Source organism: Podarcis liolepis (assembly GCF_965112155.1).
Source record: "Podarcis liolepis genome assembly, chromosome: 9".
In the NCBI taxonomy this organism is placed as follows: domain Eukaryota; kingdom Metazoa; phylum Chordata; class Lepidosauria; order Squamata; family Lacertidae; genus Podarcis; species Podarcis liolepis.
Window position 1 is genome coordinate 29,465,412 of NC_139564.1, and position 17,953 is coordinate 29,483,364.

The following is a 17,953-nucleotide window of genomic DNA, read 5'->3' on the forward strand; positions in this document are numbered from 1 at the left end:
AGTTTTGACATGTGCAAGTATCTGGATACTAAATTCTGTGACTAAGTATTTGTCATCTTTCCTTCATTCCCACTTCCCACCTGTTCCAAATTTTCAGCTCCACTTAGCAGCAGTTGTTCAAGGGAGCTTTTGGAACAAACTGCACTCTTCCAGGGCATTTCTTGGGGTTGGTTATCTGTGTAGATAACACCAACTGAATAAAGTAAGAGAGCAATCTAGCTAAAGTTGATGACTTAATTCTCTGTTCTGTAGGCGAGTAAAACATGTGTCTCCTCTGAAACCAGTGGGAATTAAGACTGCACACACATTAGGGAGCAAGTCTCATTGAACTCAATGAGACTTATTTTTGAGTGAGCATGCTTGGGATTATGTTTCAAGAAGGTTTTATTTTGTCAGGTGTCATTGCCAGAGTTTGTACTTGTAGATAAGAGAGAGTCAATATGAGAAGACAAGAGTGTATCTTAGCTGCGCTATTCACTTCCCTGGTTTTGCCCCATGTGCACCCCACATTAGCTATGCCATAAATCAAAATTAGGACAATTATTGCACAAGACCCAATTGTAAATGCTACTGAGTGCAGGGCTCATAAAATGGAACAGACTCTTGTGAAAGCAAATATAAAAAGCTCATATGTCAGCAGGATCAATCTTGTAAAACAAGCTTTGCATCTGCCATTTTGTACCAATTACATATTTAAAGTAATAAATGTGGAAGTTATAATTAAATACCCAACTGCATTTTTGAACTCACTTTTTCACATGTAGTTAATAAAAAAAAACCCCACACAAAACACAAATAGACTAACTTCTGAAATCTCTTCCAGGAGAAAAATGTCTTTTCTTTTTGAGACCTAACCATTTGGTGATTTCAAAACAACATATGTATTTAACATCTGGAGCAACAGCTGTGCAAAATTAATAAGAAGGTGGTTTTATGGGTTAGCTGGCCACTGCTCAGTTTGGTCTTACATGGGGAAGGTGGAAGAAATGAATCTGTAAAAGGCCTTCATTTCACTTACAGTGTTGGATGACCTGCATTGGTGGCAGAAACTAAAACACTGTCTGAGCAGCGTTTTAATGTTGCCAATACATCTTTACGAAATCAACCCGTGCGAATGCCACAATAAATCACTTGCCAAGTTCTGACATACTTTGTTTTGTTGGTGTTTGGTAGCCAAGTTGGCGGGAGTTGCAGGAAAAGGATACTGGTCCCAAAACAATAGCTTCAGTTTTTAAAAAATCAGTTTCATGTTTGTGTTCTTGTTGGTAAGCCCTGTTTAAGTACATCCAAGCTATTAGTGATAATGGGCAAGGGGGGGGGAGTCAATTACACTGATATTTTGCTGAAAAATAAACCACCAAGAAATTCATGACCTGTCAATAACTTCCTCTTTCAGAATGTGGAAAGGAACTAGGCTATCCTTGACTTGATCGTGTATCAAATAAGGAAAAGCTGATTCATCAGATTAATGTAGCACAGGGATGGAGAACCTTTGGCCCAGGGACCAAATAGAACTTCTAAGCATCTCTATTTGGCCCTTTGGATGCTGTCCAGGCCACTTGCTTGAGTGCTTTTGCCTAGCCAAACGTGTGCTTGAACAGTGGCAATGCCTTTTACTTGCTTGAAAGGAGGATGGATGTGGCGTTTGTAGAAACATTTGACTTTTGCATGCCTGGAATTTATTCTCCTGGACAAAGGTTAAGAGCCACACCATTGCTCTGCCCAGTTTTTCCTCTAGTCCCTCTCACCAGTGGCATGCAGCCCCTGGAAAGTTGCCTATGAGGGAATGTGGTCCTCAAGCTCAAGTAGTGTTTAAGAAATGAACACCCACTACTATGGCTTTCGTTTTGTATTTCCATTAGCTCTTCGAGTTCTGGGAATGTGGCAGACCGCGTCTTGGCACAGCTGCTGACAGAAATGGATGGGATTGAACAGCTAAAGGATGTGACAGTTTTGGCTGCGACAAACCGACCAGATATGATAGACAAGGTAAGAGGTTTGGGCACTTGCCCCTACTTTTGTTAAAACTACTTTATTGGAAGTGAGATGTTTTAAGATTGCAGTCAATTGTAGTCAAACATACTGAATTTTTTAAAAAGTGTTTTTGTATAAGGCTCAACAAAAACAGTTGTTCTCCTAGTTTTCAGAAGGAACCATGGTTTGCTCCACCAGTGCTGCTGCTTCAGCATTTTTTGAAAGCAATATGCAAACTGACCACTAAGACCCCTATGCATTCACAAGGCAGTAAGATAGAGATGTTTGCTGCAGCCGGAACAGCTTTGAGCAAGTTGGTCTGCTTGGGATCTTGGGGTCCTTTTTTTCAGGATTAATGGACCATTTTGTAGAGTTAGCCAGCCTTGGAAGTACTGTATCTTGAAACCTCAGAACTAAATATATATCTCCAGTCCATGTGGGGTGAAAGGAAAATTTTCTTTCCATAGGCAGGAGGGAATTTCTCCCACACCAGTCAGTTACCTAGCCTGTGATACATGGTTGCTTTCCTCCGATAGATAAAATTGTAGGTAGTCATTCAGAGAATGTTTAAGCAAATTGTGCAATGTGTCTTTGTTCTCTCAAATGTGTTTTTGTTTAGAATTGCATCCAATATCCTAACTTTGAACCTTCATAGACATCTAGGATGATGGCTTGTTAGCCCTCCCTGAACTGAGTGCCCTTCTCTGTAAGACAGAGACAGAAATTTACCAGCAAGAATGTCCTTTTCTTGGTTTCCATCATCCATAATACCTCTGGCATCTATTTGTAATGGCAGGCTAGAACAGAAGAAGCTGTTACAACCCCAGGGAACTCTGTGATTGTTTCACAACAGGAAGTAATGTGTGTGTAGCTGAAGAATTGGATTGCTTTAGCTCCTGCTGGGTGAGATCTGAGTGTCAAACACATTAGCTGGGATGCCTAGAGCATAAGGGCTGAGAATGAAGTGATAGTTTGTGGTTTGTGATGGCACCCTGGTGTTTCTGACAGCTCATCCCAGCAGTGTGCAGCAGTTGCATCCTCAAGTGCCCTATTTGCATGAGAATGACAGGATGTGATTGGACAAATGAAGATTAATGAGAGAGTGTAGTGTCAGTGTGCTATATTGTCTTTAGATTCATGGTCTCTTTGTTTCATTACCAGTGAGAAACTTCAGTGCAGCATGGAACAGAAACTGGGGAAATATAGTGAATGAAAAATATGACCAGAGTTTAGATCTGGTTTCATTTAAAACCAAACCATATTCATCCTGAAATAAAATGCAAAATATATGTACTTGCATGTAAAACAGTGGATATCCACATCAGACTGTGTTCATGCATCCAAGCTTCATAGATTAGGGGCATCATGTTGGTTTTTCTGTCATCTGCATAGCAGAATAGACTCCTCTAGAATCAGGGTGGTGCTGTGCACACGCTAGTAGCATTATCAAAAAATTCTCTCACAGTGTACTGTACCTACATTTTGGGGAAATTCTCCCTTAGTGTCTGCTTTGGTATTAATTTGTTGAACCAGGAGTTGAAAATTCTCATTCTGCTGCCCTGTCAATTGGATCAAATATAGAAAGGTTGCTTCTTCTAGTTGGTTCAAAGAAAAGTTGTTGCCTCTTATTATGTTATGAAATTTATTATTCCAGTAAAGGTAAAGGGACCCCTGACTGTTAGGTCCAGTTGCAGACGACTCTGGGGTTGCAGCGCTAATCTCGTTTTATTGGCCGAGGGAGCCAGTGTACAGCTTCCGGGTCATGTGGCCAGCATGACTAAGCCTCTTCTGGCAAACCAGAACAGCGCACGGAAACGCCGTTTACCTTCCTGCCGGAGCGGTACCTATTTATCTACTTGCACTTTGATGTGCTTTCGAACTGCTAGGTTGGCAGGAGCCAGGGACTGAGCAACAGGAGCTCATCCCGTTGCGGGGATTTGAACCGGCGACCTTCTGATCGGCAAGCCCTAGGCTCTGTGGTTTAGACCACAGCACCACCCGTCTACATATTCCAGTATGCGTTGTATTTGGCTTGCTTTTAAATCCTAAGAGATATTCTGTGAAAAGATAAATGAAACGTTACAATGCATTTAAACCTCAAGGGTTAATTACATCAGCCTATCAACTGCTGCTAGTTAATTTCTCATTCATATTTGAGTTACTAATTTTTTTGTGGTAAATGGCTGAATTCAAACAGGCTAAAAATATTGGTATTTGTAACACTTCTGAATGATGGAGTGTTCTGAGTTATTGAAGTCACCAACTTGGACCATTATGTTTTCATGTCTATTTATTCCTCTTTCTCTTGGAACCAGTATAGTAACAACAATCTTCATTATTGGCATGTTTAAAAATATTGGTTATTAAAGGTGTGCATACAATACAAACTGTACCACTAGATGGAAGCAAGGGAAGCAACTTCCAATATCACATAAGTGAATGGTTCTTGTCTTGGAGTGTATTTTAAATTTCTTTATACTCTGTACCCATAACAAATGTTTCTAAATCTTTTTTTTTTTACCAACACAATTTTTTTGAAAAAGTTCTTGTAAATTCTCTTACTACTTCTGCTATAAGATCAAAGCTATACCTCACACTCTCTCTGCAGAGGCCATTCACAGGTGGGAAGTGAAATTAAAAACCTCTCTCTGAAAAAGACCTGTTAGATTTTACTTGGAAGACTCTTATCTGGTGCTGATCCAATGTCCAAAAGACAGTGGAGCTGTGTTAGTGGAGTTTAGTGTTAATTAAAAGTAGTTTAGTTTTGATGAAAAATAAAAAGTGAGTGATTTGGCAGAATCAGTAACAAGTTTTTAAGTTTTTGCCTCCAGCGAAAAAGCAGTCTTTCCTTTTGAGAAACATCAAAGTTCTACCCGTCTGGAGGCTTATGAAAGAAATTCAAATATTCAAGTTTTATGGGTGAACTAGTAAAGGGAAAGGGAAAGAATTTCAATACATAAGTTATCTGGCAACATGTTGAAGTTGTCATAAATCAGGTAATCTGAAGCCGTAAACATGTTCAGCATTTGTTTCGTCTGGAACAAATTGTGGTTATTGTATGATGCTCATTTATGTATTTCTATTTGGTTTTTCAGTCTTGCATCTGATTGGTAAATGCAGTTGGTTGCAGGACAATTTTATCATCAGCTTTACATAAGATGTGAGGAATAATTTATTTCTTATAATTTTCTGTTGTGGGAGTGGTCCTGTAAGTTGAATATAGCAATGAAATTAGCTTCACAGCAGAGATATGGACTGAATATGCCTATGCCACTCCTGAATCAAAAGCATATTAATATGAACCTCCCAGGCAGACCCATGAAGAAATAAACAATTTCACTCCCTTTTCACTCCTTTAGTCATGAGAGTGACTTTTAGAAGGTATCCTTGTGGCAGCAAAGCAACGTTGGGAGAATTTGAAGTAACATGTGTAACACTTAAACTAAGTGTTTGACAGAGAATAGGAGTGACACACTACTGTTCTAAGAGTGTGCAATTTGGATTTGTATACCATTATGATTGGTACTTCATTGTGATACCCATCTGTGTGAGCTGTCTGTTGGCTGCCACCTGCTTTCTGCCTTCAAACCTCTGTGCCGTGCAACAGCGTTGTAAAATGGCGCCACTAACTGCATGTGACAGCGGTGATTGTTTCTGCCACAGTATCTTCACCTCATTGTTGCAGTGCTGTACTTTACCTGGCTCATGATGTTAGTGTGATGTCATAGGCTATGTGATAAGCTTGTGAAGTTAGGGCCTGAGAACTTTGTCTTTTCCCTGAAGTGATGGCTTCCTTTTATTGGTAATACTTGAATACATCTCACCCTTTTGAGTATTTGGGAATATTGATCTAAGGACTTTAGAGCTGGAAGTTTGTTATAATGTGTCTGTGTGCATTACAACTTTCAGCACAAAGAGCAGTACATCATTATTTCTAATTGCAGTGTTGTTGTTTCTGAAGAATCAAAGGTCATTGTTGTGTTTAAAAGTATTATGCACTTCACAAAGTCTAAGAATCTTGCCTATCAAGGTTCTTACTGGGTTGCTGTTGTTTTTAAGTACTAAATATTTTTCTCATATTTTTCTTATTTAGTATTAGTTTCCTTTATGTTTATGGGCTTCCTTTAGAAAAAAAAATCAGCCTGGCTTCATTTGAATGTCAGAAAACTAGTTTATAATGTTTTAGAAACCCTGTTAAACTTAGACTCGGGGTATGTGTGCTTGTGGAAACAACAGAAATTCATTGATTCTGACATGACATCTGAATTAAAATATTTTCACATGGCACTGAAAACTGAGCAAATATCAAAACCTTGATGCTGTGGGAGACATGTCTCATGTCACCATCCATCAGTAGGGCTGGTGGAGTGGGGAACGTGGAACAGGGCCTTTGTAAATTACCTTGTGAGGAGTCAGGTTCATACTAGAAACTGGTGTGTGAGGTAATCAGGTCTTTGACAGTTAAGGTCTTAAATAGCAAAACCAGCACCTGTTTTTGAACTGGGATTGGAAGCTTTCCAGGAACAATGAGGTCCAGCATCTTGATAGACTAAGAATAGTCTAATTAAATAATAGGGCAGAGTTAAGGCAGGTTTTAGACAATTCCTTAATTTAAATAAGGAGTGTGCTAGGAGACAAGAAATATTATTGGTTGTGATATGGCCCCACTGAACTCTGTGTTATTGACATCAGCAACAATTTTGCCTGTAGGGTGTTCCTTATTTATTGATTGTATGCTGACATTCATAAAGGTGTCTGAATTGTTTCCAGTGGAATTTTCAGGGTGCTTTCTTTAAGCATAGTAAATAAATATTTCCAGGTGTGCAGAAGTAATCCCCCCCCCCTTCCAACCCTTCAACTGCGAAGGTACAGAGAGTGTGGTAAATCAGCCTTGAGGCTGTTGAGTTGTTGTCTCCCCCCCTCCCCCCTTCTTTGTGGTGACAGTTGAAGAGCACAGTGACTTTTTCACTTTAGATTTATTATCTGCCAGACAAAACAAGGTGGTAGAAGAACTTGTTGGGCTGCATTTGTAAGCTTTCACAGCCATACCATAAAGACTTGGATAAATGTGGCTGCTTTTCTCCATAAAAGCATATACAGATAAATGAATTTATTTGTGAGTGAGATTATATGAAATTAAATTCAAGTACAGTGGTACCTTGGATTAAGTACTTAATTCGTTCCGGAGATCCGTACTTAACCTGAAACTGTTCTTAACCTGAAGCACCACTTTAGCTAATGGGGCCTCCTGCTGCTGCCGTGCCACCGGAGCATGGTTTCTGTTCTTATTCTGAAGCAAAGTTCTTAACCTGAAGCACTATTTCTAGGTTAGTGGAGTGTGTAACCTGAAGCATATGTAACCTGAAGCGTATGTAACCTGAAGCGTATGTAACCCGAGGTACCACTGTAGAGTAAAACAGAGCAGAAAGCACCTCTCACAGCAACATATTAATGTACTTTTCAGATAAATGCTTACGTATAAAATATTTTGTTGCAGTCTACATAAAGCTTTCTGAAAAGGCCTATTGATTTATGTTGCTTCTAAGCCTTCTAAGGTGACTGGATGCAAAGTGTCACGAGACATTTACACTATTAATAGTTGTACAAAAGAAGGAATTTTATTAGGTGGAGCTGGTTATGTGGGAGTCAATGAACCTGATGAAATCTGCCTCTTTTAGTCCTACTTTTCTCTGATTCTGGTGACTTTGCTAAAAGGGTGGGCAACCCACAAGACTCCAGATGACAGACAACAACTCCCATCAGCCCCAGCCAGCATAGGATGATTGGAGTTAGATGATGCGAATTGTAGTCCCCCAACATCTGTGGGCTACAGCTTTCCAATCTCTGCTCCACTATGAATTTCTGTTTGAGATACCAGGCTGTTCCTAGGAGAACAAGTTCTTCCATCTGGAGCAGTGCAAAGGCAAAATAGTGATGTCAGAATGTACTTGTATGGATTTTGCTTTATCTTCTGCTGCTCGCTACTCAGCAGTGAAATAGGAATTCAAGTCTCAATGAGGATGTGAGTGCATACAGGGAATTCTATGACAAAGAAAGGTTGCCTTTGCTAACAGGTGAATTTCACCTTTATTTGCAAGCATTTTAAAAAACTGTTCGAGCCTTTAAACAGTTGGAACAGAGGTAGGGAGCTATTATTCCAGTATAATTCCAGCAGCAACGTAAGTTCTCCCATTGCTATCCATCTGCTGATGGCTCATGGCTGAATTGGCTCTGTCTTTTTTCCTCCTCCTGAGAGACCCTTCCTTTTGAAGAGACTAGCAACAAAGTGAGTGCTTCTGTGTAGACTCTGGGTTCCCCACCAGGTCTTCTACCACCCTTGCTAATTAGCTGGCATCATCGTCAGTTAGTTATATGCCACCTTTCTTACTGTAAACAATTCTCAAGGCGGCTCACAACTTCAAAAGTTTATGCTCATGTTTCAAGTTTATATTCACTAGCATAATAAAATTTACCCAGGAATAAACAGTAGTGTAATGGAAACATCTCATATTGATAAATATACAATAAATTAAACAATCCAGTAATAATTCGTAAGGGACATGGGTGGCGCTGTGGGTAAAACCTCAGCGTCTAGGACTTGCCGATCGTCAGGTCGGCGGTTCGAATCCCCACGGCAGGGTGCGCTCCCATTGCTCGGTCCCAGCGCCTGCCAACCTAGAAGTTCGAAAGCACCCCCGGGTGCAAGTAGATAAATAGGGACCGCTTATTAGCGGGAAGGTAAAAGGTGTTTCCGTGTGCTGCGCTGCCTCGCCAGATGCAGCTTGTCACGCTGGCCACGTGACCCGGAAGTGTCTGCGGACAGCGCTGGCCCCCGGCCTCTTAAGTGAGATGGGCGCACAACCTTAGAGTCGGACACGACTGGCCCGTACGGGCAGGGGTACCTTTACCTTTACTAATAATTCGTAAGAAGGACTGAAAATAAAAATAATAGAACATAATGCAGATAAGCAGCAAGTTATGATATGCTGCAAGAAGAATAAAGCAGAGGAGGAAATATGTCAGAAGAGTTGCGTTCCTTGCAAATATGCGAGAAATAATTCATGAAATTTGCAGGTGCACGTACTGTATGAAGTTTTTGGGACCCTATTGCACTTTGGATGCTTTAAACAGCTGTAAGGCAAAACTTTCAGTTTAGCTGTGCATTGACCTTCTTTGCATACTTTTACTTAAGGGGAGAAAATGGAGAACATGCATTTATCAAGGTCTCAGGCTGCCTTAGGACTGCTGTGGGTTCTTCCATGTCCTCAGCTGGACTGGAGGTCTGCACAAGGTCTCACACCTTTTCCTCAGAGGAGGTCTCCCTGAGACACTAGCTGGGCAAATCCTGAAACAGATTCAGTTTTTCAGTGCAAGCTTTCTTTACTTTACTTTGAATTAAGGGGGATCTTAAATGCCTGTTGTTGTGGTTGTTAATTTATTTCTATACCTCCCTTTATCAAAAGATCTACTACATTGAGAACACATTTTACAGAGCATCATAATAAAAACATAATTAAAAGCACAATAACAAGACAGCATAATAAAATAATGATAATAACAGCCCTCCAAGCTTTAACAGGCCATAGATTATTTAGCAAAAGGCCTGTGTAAAGAGGAATGTTTTTGCCTGGCACCTAAAGGCATTTAATGATGGTACCAGGTGAGCCTCTCTGGGGACAGCATTCCACAGTTGGGAATCCACCACAGAAAAGGCCTGTTCTTGTATTGCCATCTAAGCCTATACCATAACAACTGGGGAGACTACTACTGGAGAGACTATAGAAATTGTCACCAGGAACCCCTCTAACATGGTTAGAATACTTGTGAAAACAAAGTGTTGTGAAGAAGAGTAATATATTAAAATTGTAAGTTACTTGGACACATAACCTTTGAATGCTTGTTTCAAAAAGCTGACTTAGTGAATACAGGGCTGTTTTTTGTTGTTTTTACAGATATAGCAGATGTTGGAATAATAAAATCATCTCATGTGATCAAATGGGGGAAATGCTTGGAATAGATATTGGAGAAGAGGGTTGGAAGATAATACGGTCTGGCACCCAAACAGAGCTCTCTGTATAAGTGTAAATTAATCTGTAATCTGTAGCTCGCATGAGAACAGTTAAGTAGTTCAGCAGTTGAATGGTCTAGGCTGGAGAGTTGATAACCACCTGCTTTCTCCCAAGGTCAACTCCTGAAAAATGTTTACATGGCAGAGGTCAGCTGACACACATATAGCAGCTAAGGATGGTTCCAAACCAAGGTCCTATGAGTGCTCATGGCAGGCAAGTGTTGCTCTAAGGCAAACCTAGCCAAGATAGGTTGACTCCCCAATCTCAGGTTAGTCCCCCAACCAGCTGTACTTCTGTCTTAAGTGGATTATATTATCTTCCTCTGTACGATAGTGTAGAGATTAATAGTTTTATCTTGCTATAAAACCCTGTTGCCAAGCGTGACAAAAAAGGCATTTTATTCACATTGCAAAGTAGTAATAGTTTACCATGTTCCTCTGATGCTCAAAAACATTAGGAGCTATCAGTGGCTTTTGACTGTTCCTTTGCCAGATGCGGGGCACGCACAGGAAGGTTTAAGGAAGCAATTTGTCCCTTGAGCCTTTTTCAGATGAAGTGCTCAGCAGCACCAGTACATGTTCTGTGGAAGTCTACAGAGTAAGAAGAGGTAGCTTCAGCCAGTTGGTGAGGCAAGCCTTATTCCATTACTTAACAAGCCAGCACGTGGGCTATGTAAGCAAGAACACACGCCAGGGTGTGTGTTCATCAGTCAACACGCGAGGTGTGCGTAATTGGCAAGCACACACCCTGGAACATGTTACTGCACTTATAAAAATGGCCATTTAACTTTTATTAAAAGCGTGTAGATACAAAGTGTGCCTAGTTCTCAGAAGGCTAACTTCTTCAAACAACGTTATGTAGCTTAGTTGCATTTCATCTCAAAGAATTTTTCTGTTTCACTTATGCAGAAACATTTTGTTGGCAAGCAACTTTTTCGTTTCCGAATGCTTTTCCATCTCAAATCATACCCTTGGGGTGAAAAAAGGTCTTAGTACCCCAAGTGATCTTGAAGGACAGTTGTAACACCATGAAAAGCAAACATTGATGCTGTAGCACATGTTTCTAAGTGAGAGGGCCCCATAACTGCAGCGAAGGAGGTAAGCCGCAGGCTTTCATTTATTTGTACAGTAGTCTTTTGCCAGTATCTGTGGGCCTATATAGCTTAAACCAGTTTATTTTTAACAGAAAATAGCTACAAAGAAATACTAGTTAAGACATGTTTGTGCTAATGGCTGAAACTGGAATTTAGGCAGACTGTGATGTTTGGCCTGTTCCCCCCCCCCACGCCACCCCCTTTCCTGATTTTTTAAAAAAAAGAGTCTGGGAAAGACATGAAACAGAAATTATTATTGTTAATGTTTCATTGAGGGGAAAGCAAGTAGCAGAATACAATTCTGTGGCACTTAAACATGGTCTTCCCCATTCAACAGTTTTGTTCTACTCTATGTGAAATGTTAAGTGATAAAATGTGGGCTTTTTTGCTTCAGTTACCACTGATGGTAATTACAGAAAGATCATACCATTCTGGTGTTTTGGGCATCGAAGCAGTTCTCAAAGTATCAGCAGGTGGCAGTCAAGCCAAGCTTCAGTTTAAGCAGCTAGAGTTTAGAAGTTTAGGAGATACAGCGCATATAGAAATTCTGAGAGATACTATGTCAGGTAAGGCAGATGGGGATCTTTGTTGGGTCGAAACACATTGGGCTTTGTAAGCTGATACATGCATATACTTTTACATTGGAGGAGAGGAAATTTGGCTCATATCTAGCTACGAATACAGAATGCTTTGCTCTTTAGAGTAATGCAATTTTAAAGCAGTTCTTGGTTGAGCTGTAGAAGTATGGAGCTCCATTGCCAATTCTTTCTGCTTGAGAATAAAATGGACTTAGGTATGTCTGTGGGAGACATGGAGCTTTAAAAGCTGTACATGGGGTCAGAGGAGACCTTCAGTGCTACATCCTGGTAGACATTTCTGTTTGGGCATAATCCCGATCCGGTAAACAAAGGATATAAACAATATGGTGCCCTCCAGATGGGGAAGGGCCATAGCTCAGTGGTAGAGCATCTGCTTTCCAAGCAGAAGGTCCCAGGTTCAATCCCTGGCATGTCTAGAAGGGACTAGGAGATATTCTTGCCTGGTACCACGGACACTCACTGCAAGTCAGTGCAAACAGTACTGATCCAGGTGGACCAGTGGTCTGACTTGGAACTAGGCAGCTTTCTACATTCCTATGTTCAGATGTTTTAGATTCCAACTCCCATCGGCCTTGACTTGTATGATTTGTGTGCTTGCAAGACATAAACTCGGCACTGACAGCAGCTTATGGTTTATGCAAGCATTCTCCCCAGGAATATGCTTGAAAAAAGTGGGAAACCTACGTAATATATCTGAAGAGTTGAAGTACCACAAAAATTCATTGATGCAAATTCACCTTGTCATATTTATTTTGCTCTTTTGTAAAATGCAAAACAAATAGTGGTATATTCCACTGGGGTCCTGATATTGTGGTTTTCTGTCTGAGGTCTTGATATCAAACGCTGCTTTCTAAGTTAACCACGGTAGTCAAAGAAGCTTCTTGTGTTTTTTTTCCTGTTCTGGAAATTACTCCTGTCAGAAGCAACACCATCTCAAGCTTGCTCTCAAACTGTTTGCTAGTCCTTCTGCTCAGCAGACTTCCATTCTGCTAGCTGGGTCATGTACGCTACTTAAAATGAAAAAACTGTGGGAAATACTGTAGATTTTCCTCATGAGTCAAAGTATTTACTGCGCATGTTTCATCTCATTATACCTTAAGGGGTTAACGTTATGCATATTAAACTAACAGCACAGTTTACACTAAGAGTTATTTAACATCTACTGGAGGTATTACTGTACTTCCTGTTTTGTGTTCACAATAAAAGGTTTCTAAAGAGCTGCCTTTGTGTAAATACTTCACTTACATTCTAGGCAAGTATATTCACGTCTTGAGCTAAACACGAATAGAGTGATGTTTGGAACACTGCTAAAGAAGGAAATCTTTGTGCTTCATAAATGATACCCTTGAAACTTTATAAGAATATGATTTGGAAATGACATTTGTATATTTGTTTTCTCTTCTTTTATTACGCTGGTTTGAAAGTGGTGGATGGAGTGGGTGGAGGGAAGAAAATGTTTACTGTTCATCAGTCATTTTTGTCCACATTTTGAAAAGAATTGACTGTATTTTTGTAACATACCTGTGTATTTTAAATTGAATATGTGCATTAAAAATGTAAAAAGTGTTCTAAACACTTATGAATTGTCTTAAGGGGTTTAAAAAATGTTTGGCATCTATTTTAATGCAGCATTACAGTGGTGCCTCGCAAGACGAAATTAATCCGTTCCGCAAGTCTCTTCGTCTAGCGGTTTTTTCGTCTTGCGAAGCGGCTTAGCGCTATTAGCGGTTTAGCGGCTATTAAAGGCTTAGCGGCTAAAAGGCTATTAGCGGCTGAGCGGCTTAGAAAAAGGGGGGGGGAAGCGAAAAAAATCGCAAGACTCGCAAGACGTTTTCGTCTTGCGAAGCAAGCCCATAGGGAAATTCGTCTTGCGAAGCACATCGAAAAATGGAAAACCCTTTCATCTAGCGGGTTTTTTGTCTTGCGAGGCATTCGTCTTGCAGGGCACCACTGTATTATTATCCCCTTCCATTGAAAAAGAGGATGTATCATTTTGACCACTGTTTCTTAGATTAGAGTGAATAAACAAGCTAGTGAGTCAAGTATGCACACAGCATCAACAATCTTATTTTTTAGCACAGCACATGCATTCATCAGTCAATTTTATTTGTTCAGTTCTCCACTCTTCATCATGGCACCTCCTGAGGTGACTTATGATCATTGCTTGACAACAAAGCTAAACAAAACAATACAAAACAAATGAGAATACTGACCCAGCAAAATGTCAGAGCAAATCATTATGGTGTAACTGAGTATTGGGGATGGACTACAACCTTATCATCCTTGATCACTAGCTATGCTGACTGGGGCTGGGAGTTGGGAGTCCAAGTGGAAGGCTACAGGTTTCCACCCCTGGTTTCACCAAGCTAGTGTAGTTCAAAAGCCTGGTGAGATAAAAATGGTATTTTCCTGGAGCTTGAAAGACATGAGATTTAGTGCTAGGCAAGCCTTCCTGGGGAGAGCGTGTTACAAATGGAGGCACTTTCTTTGGGTGAAGGAACTCAAAGAAGGTCCTTGAAAGACAAGTTTAACATTTAGGCAAGTTCATGTAGAAATTGAAAGTCTTTTCATGCCTATGATTGTACAGTCTGCTGCACCGGCCTTTGTGCTTTATCAAAAATTGTTCTATTTTCAACAGATTTTTCTTCCGTATGACAAACATAACTAGTGCTGTGTACTGGCCTAGTCTCATGTACTAAGTATGTTGGTAATGTCAATAATCCAACGTAGAGCTTTTCGTTAGGCCCCCAGCAGCTACAACACATTGCATTTTTCTCTCCCTTTTAGCTGATAGCTCTGGCTTTGGCTGTACCACCGATACATGACAGGTTATTTCTATTATTAAGTGAAATTCAACCACAGCACCTAGATGGCCATAGGGAGCCTCTTCCTAAGATAGGGGCGGCCACTGTGGTGCCCTGCAGCTGTGGTTGACTCCAACTCCCATCAGCCCCAGCCAGCAATGGCCCATGGTCACGAGTGGTGGAAACTGTAGCCCACAACATCTAACCTGTCCTCAGGTATCCAACACTGAACAGCCAGTGTTAGTTGAATGTTAATTTTGTATCCTCTCTGTTTAAAAAGCAAGGAACAAATAAAACCTCAGTGGGGAATCTCAGCTATTCACCAGATACAATCCCCAGCTTGGCAGCTTCCTCACTGTGAACTGACATATGTAACCAATATAATATGATCAGACAGAGCCTCTGCATACGTGCAGGCTATAAACCTATTTTTGAGGTCTGTGTTTTAAACTAAAAAGTCACGTCTAAATTGTGTTGATAAAACCTTTCAGATTAGCTGTCGGGCGTCGGGTGAGTTGAGAATTTTATTTTGATATAGGTAAGACAAAGAACATAGAAGAGTAGAGTTGGAAGGGATCACAAGGGTCATCTAGTCCCACCCCCTGGAATGCAGGAATCTTTTGCCCAACATGGGGCTTGAACTCTTGATCCGGAGATGCTCTACTGACTGAGCTATTCCAGCTCATCATTCTTAGTCTTAAAAGAACATTCTTAGCTTTAGAGACTTACTTGCTTTCGATGGGCATTAGTTTTATTGTATTCTGAGGAAAATGTAAATTGAATCATTGAAATTATCCATAGCCTCTTTTGTCATTTTGGAAGAAAAGTATAAATTACTTCCTCTAAAGATAATAAACATTTCATTTATGGGAGCTGTCTAAACGTAACTGTTTCCTAGAATGAGGTTAGCTGGAGAAGGCTAACAATAAATGGCTGCAAGATAAATGAGGAATGTGCTTGGAATTCATTGACTTAATTAGTTACTTAAATCAATCTTTGTTTTCGTATAAAAGTGTGCCTGCAAGTTTACTTTTATGTGTCTAAAATACCCATGGTATTTTATGGTAAACATATTGTTATGCTCACTCCAATTTTGAAGAAGTGAGAGGTTTCAGGAGCCCTGGCAGATACACTGGAAGTAGCTCTCCAAAGTTTCATGCAGGCGGTTAAACCTGTGACCCTTTGATTGCAAAACTGGTGAACCAGCCCTGAGCTATGATATAGATTCCTTAACTCAGCTGTTACCCAGCTTGGATTTTGGCTTGTCTTTAGACTGTTCCTATATGTCTTGCTGGGACGCGGGTGGCGCTGTGGTCTAAACCACTGAGCCTTGAGCTTACCAATTGGAAGGTCGGCGGTTCGAATCCCCACGATGGGGTGAGCTCCCGTTGCTCGGTCCCTGCTCCTGCCAACTTAGCAGTTTAAAAGCACGTCAAAGTGCAAGTAAATAAATAGGTACTGCTCTGGCGGGAAGGTAAATGGCGTTTCCGTGCGCTGCTCTGGTTTTGCCAGAAGCGGCTTAGTCATGCTGGCCACATGACCCAGAAAAACTGTGGACAAACGCCGGCTCCTTCGGCCAGTAAAGCGAGATGAGCGCCGCAACCCCATAGTCATTTGCAACTGGACTTAACTGTCAGGGGTCCTTTACCTTTACCTTTTAGATGTCTTGCTAACTTTGGCCTCTAGCTATGGGCCTGTTCATTGGCCTGTTATTCCTCTGAAAATTTTATTCTGATTATTGATGGCATACTGCCCATGATTAATGGTGGAGATTTGTGCCCCCTCTAAATTTGCCTGATCACCTTTGCTCCAAGGCCTAGAAACTTTGTTGAATATCGTTTGATGCACTATTCCTACTCCCTTGGCTGCAACACAACACCTGCAGCCCTTAGCCCAACTCTGTACCCCCTTTTTCAGTACCTTGCTTAGCTATTTTACTTCCTGCCTTGTATCTGGGACCACAGAAGTCCAGCACTTGCAGTTTCTCATGCTATTCTATGCCACTGCGAAAACATACTAGCAGAGAGAAATTTGCATCTTTGTAGCAATGTGTAATGAACGATTTATATTATGGAAATATTGAACTTTTATTATAAATATTTTATAGATTTAATTCTATCTCTGTAAAAGCTGATGAAAACTTTTTTCATGTTAGATATCATCTGCTTCATTTGAGCACAATAGGGCAGCGGAACTGGGGGAGGAGAACAAAATATGGGTTGGACATCTTTCAGCTGGCAGAGCAGATTATCAATGAGCACTACAGCTGCACTATTTGAAATGTCTTTAAATTTGGCATACTTCCGTTTCCTTATTCATTTTCTTTCTTTCCTGACTGTTACAATAATAGTTTCTTGTTTCCGTTGAACAAAACTAGCAGTTAGTGGTCAGTTAGATATCAGTTAAGCACAGGAATGTATTCATTATAAACAGGCACTTCCCAATCTAGACCAGGACTCAAGTGTCTTAGCCTTTCTTGCTCTAGTCTAGACAAATGTTGAGGTGAAAAGACTTGTTTTACAAGTAAAAGGCAATATGGGAAAATATTTTTATAGGAAATGTGCCTGAAATCTTCAAATCATTCAAGAGTGATATAAAGTTCAAGGTCGTTAAATTTAGCATGCTAGAGAGGATAAATGAACACATTTAGATTTATACCTGGTTTTAATATGAGATGTGTGTGTTCTTTATTGTATTTTTAATTTTATGTGCCTCTCTCTGATACTACTTTGCAATGGGAAGCTGACAAATACTTTTAATAAAATACTTATTGTGCCTGTAGACTGGGAATGCTTGGGAAACATTAATCCCTTTGTTTTTGAAAGGTTGCTTTTTCCTGCATTGCCAATATTGCTATATCATATGAAGAATGAAACTGATAATTGACAAGTGCTCTAAAAATGCTTTGCTTTTTCATATTTTAGCTGTGGTTGTATCCATAGGTCAGCCTTTGGTCTTTGTTATATCTTCCATTCATCAATTGTGGGACATATCTTGGGCTTTCTCCCATCTGAAATGATGTCCCTGGTTTATTCTTTGCATTGTAGTCATACTGGTCCTCATCCAACACAAATGCTTAATTTCAAGAAAAGAGATGCTTGGTCCAGTCATGTCTGGAAATATCCTCTTTATATCTGAAAGTCCTTTGCCATTATCCCTGATGTGTGTAAACTCTCTGGTAGTTGCCCAGTGAGACAGGTGAACTCTACACCTGTGTAGAGGCACTTGTCTGTTTTTACCACACATGTTCCGGGACCGACATTGAAAACAGATGCCTGGGCTGAAGCTTGGCAAAATTAAGTACTGAGCACAGTGATGTATATACAGTTCCCAAGTAATGAATGAGAATAACTTTGCTGCAGGAAGCAGGGACACTGCTGTGGGAAAGCATCTGTTCATTGATAGAAAGGAAAG

At 40.4% G+C, this 17,953-nt stretch overlaps 1 protein-coding gene across 2 annotated transcripts in view; it reads left to right on the forward strand.

The window, feature by feature from the left end:
• AFG2A (AFG2 AAA ATPase homolog A) overlaps positions 1-17,953 on the forward strand; it is a 149,569-nt gene that overhangs the window by 39,158 nt on the left and 92,458 nt on the right. For both annotated transcript variants that reach the window (XM_083460333.1, XM_083460334.1), the window contains exon 14: positions 1,863-1,989. In XM_083460333.1, the coding sequence (XP_083316459.1) occupies positions 1,863-1,989 (127 nt within the window). The remainder of the gene's footprint in view (positions 1-1,862; positions 1,990-17,953) is intronic.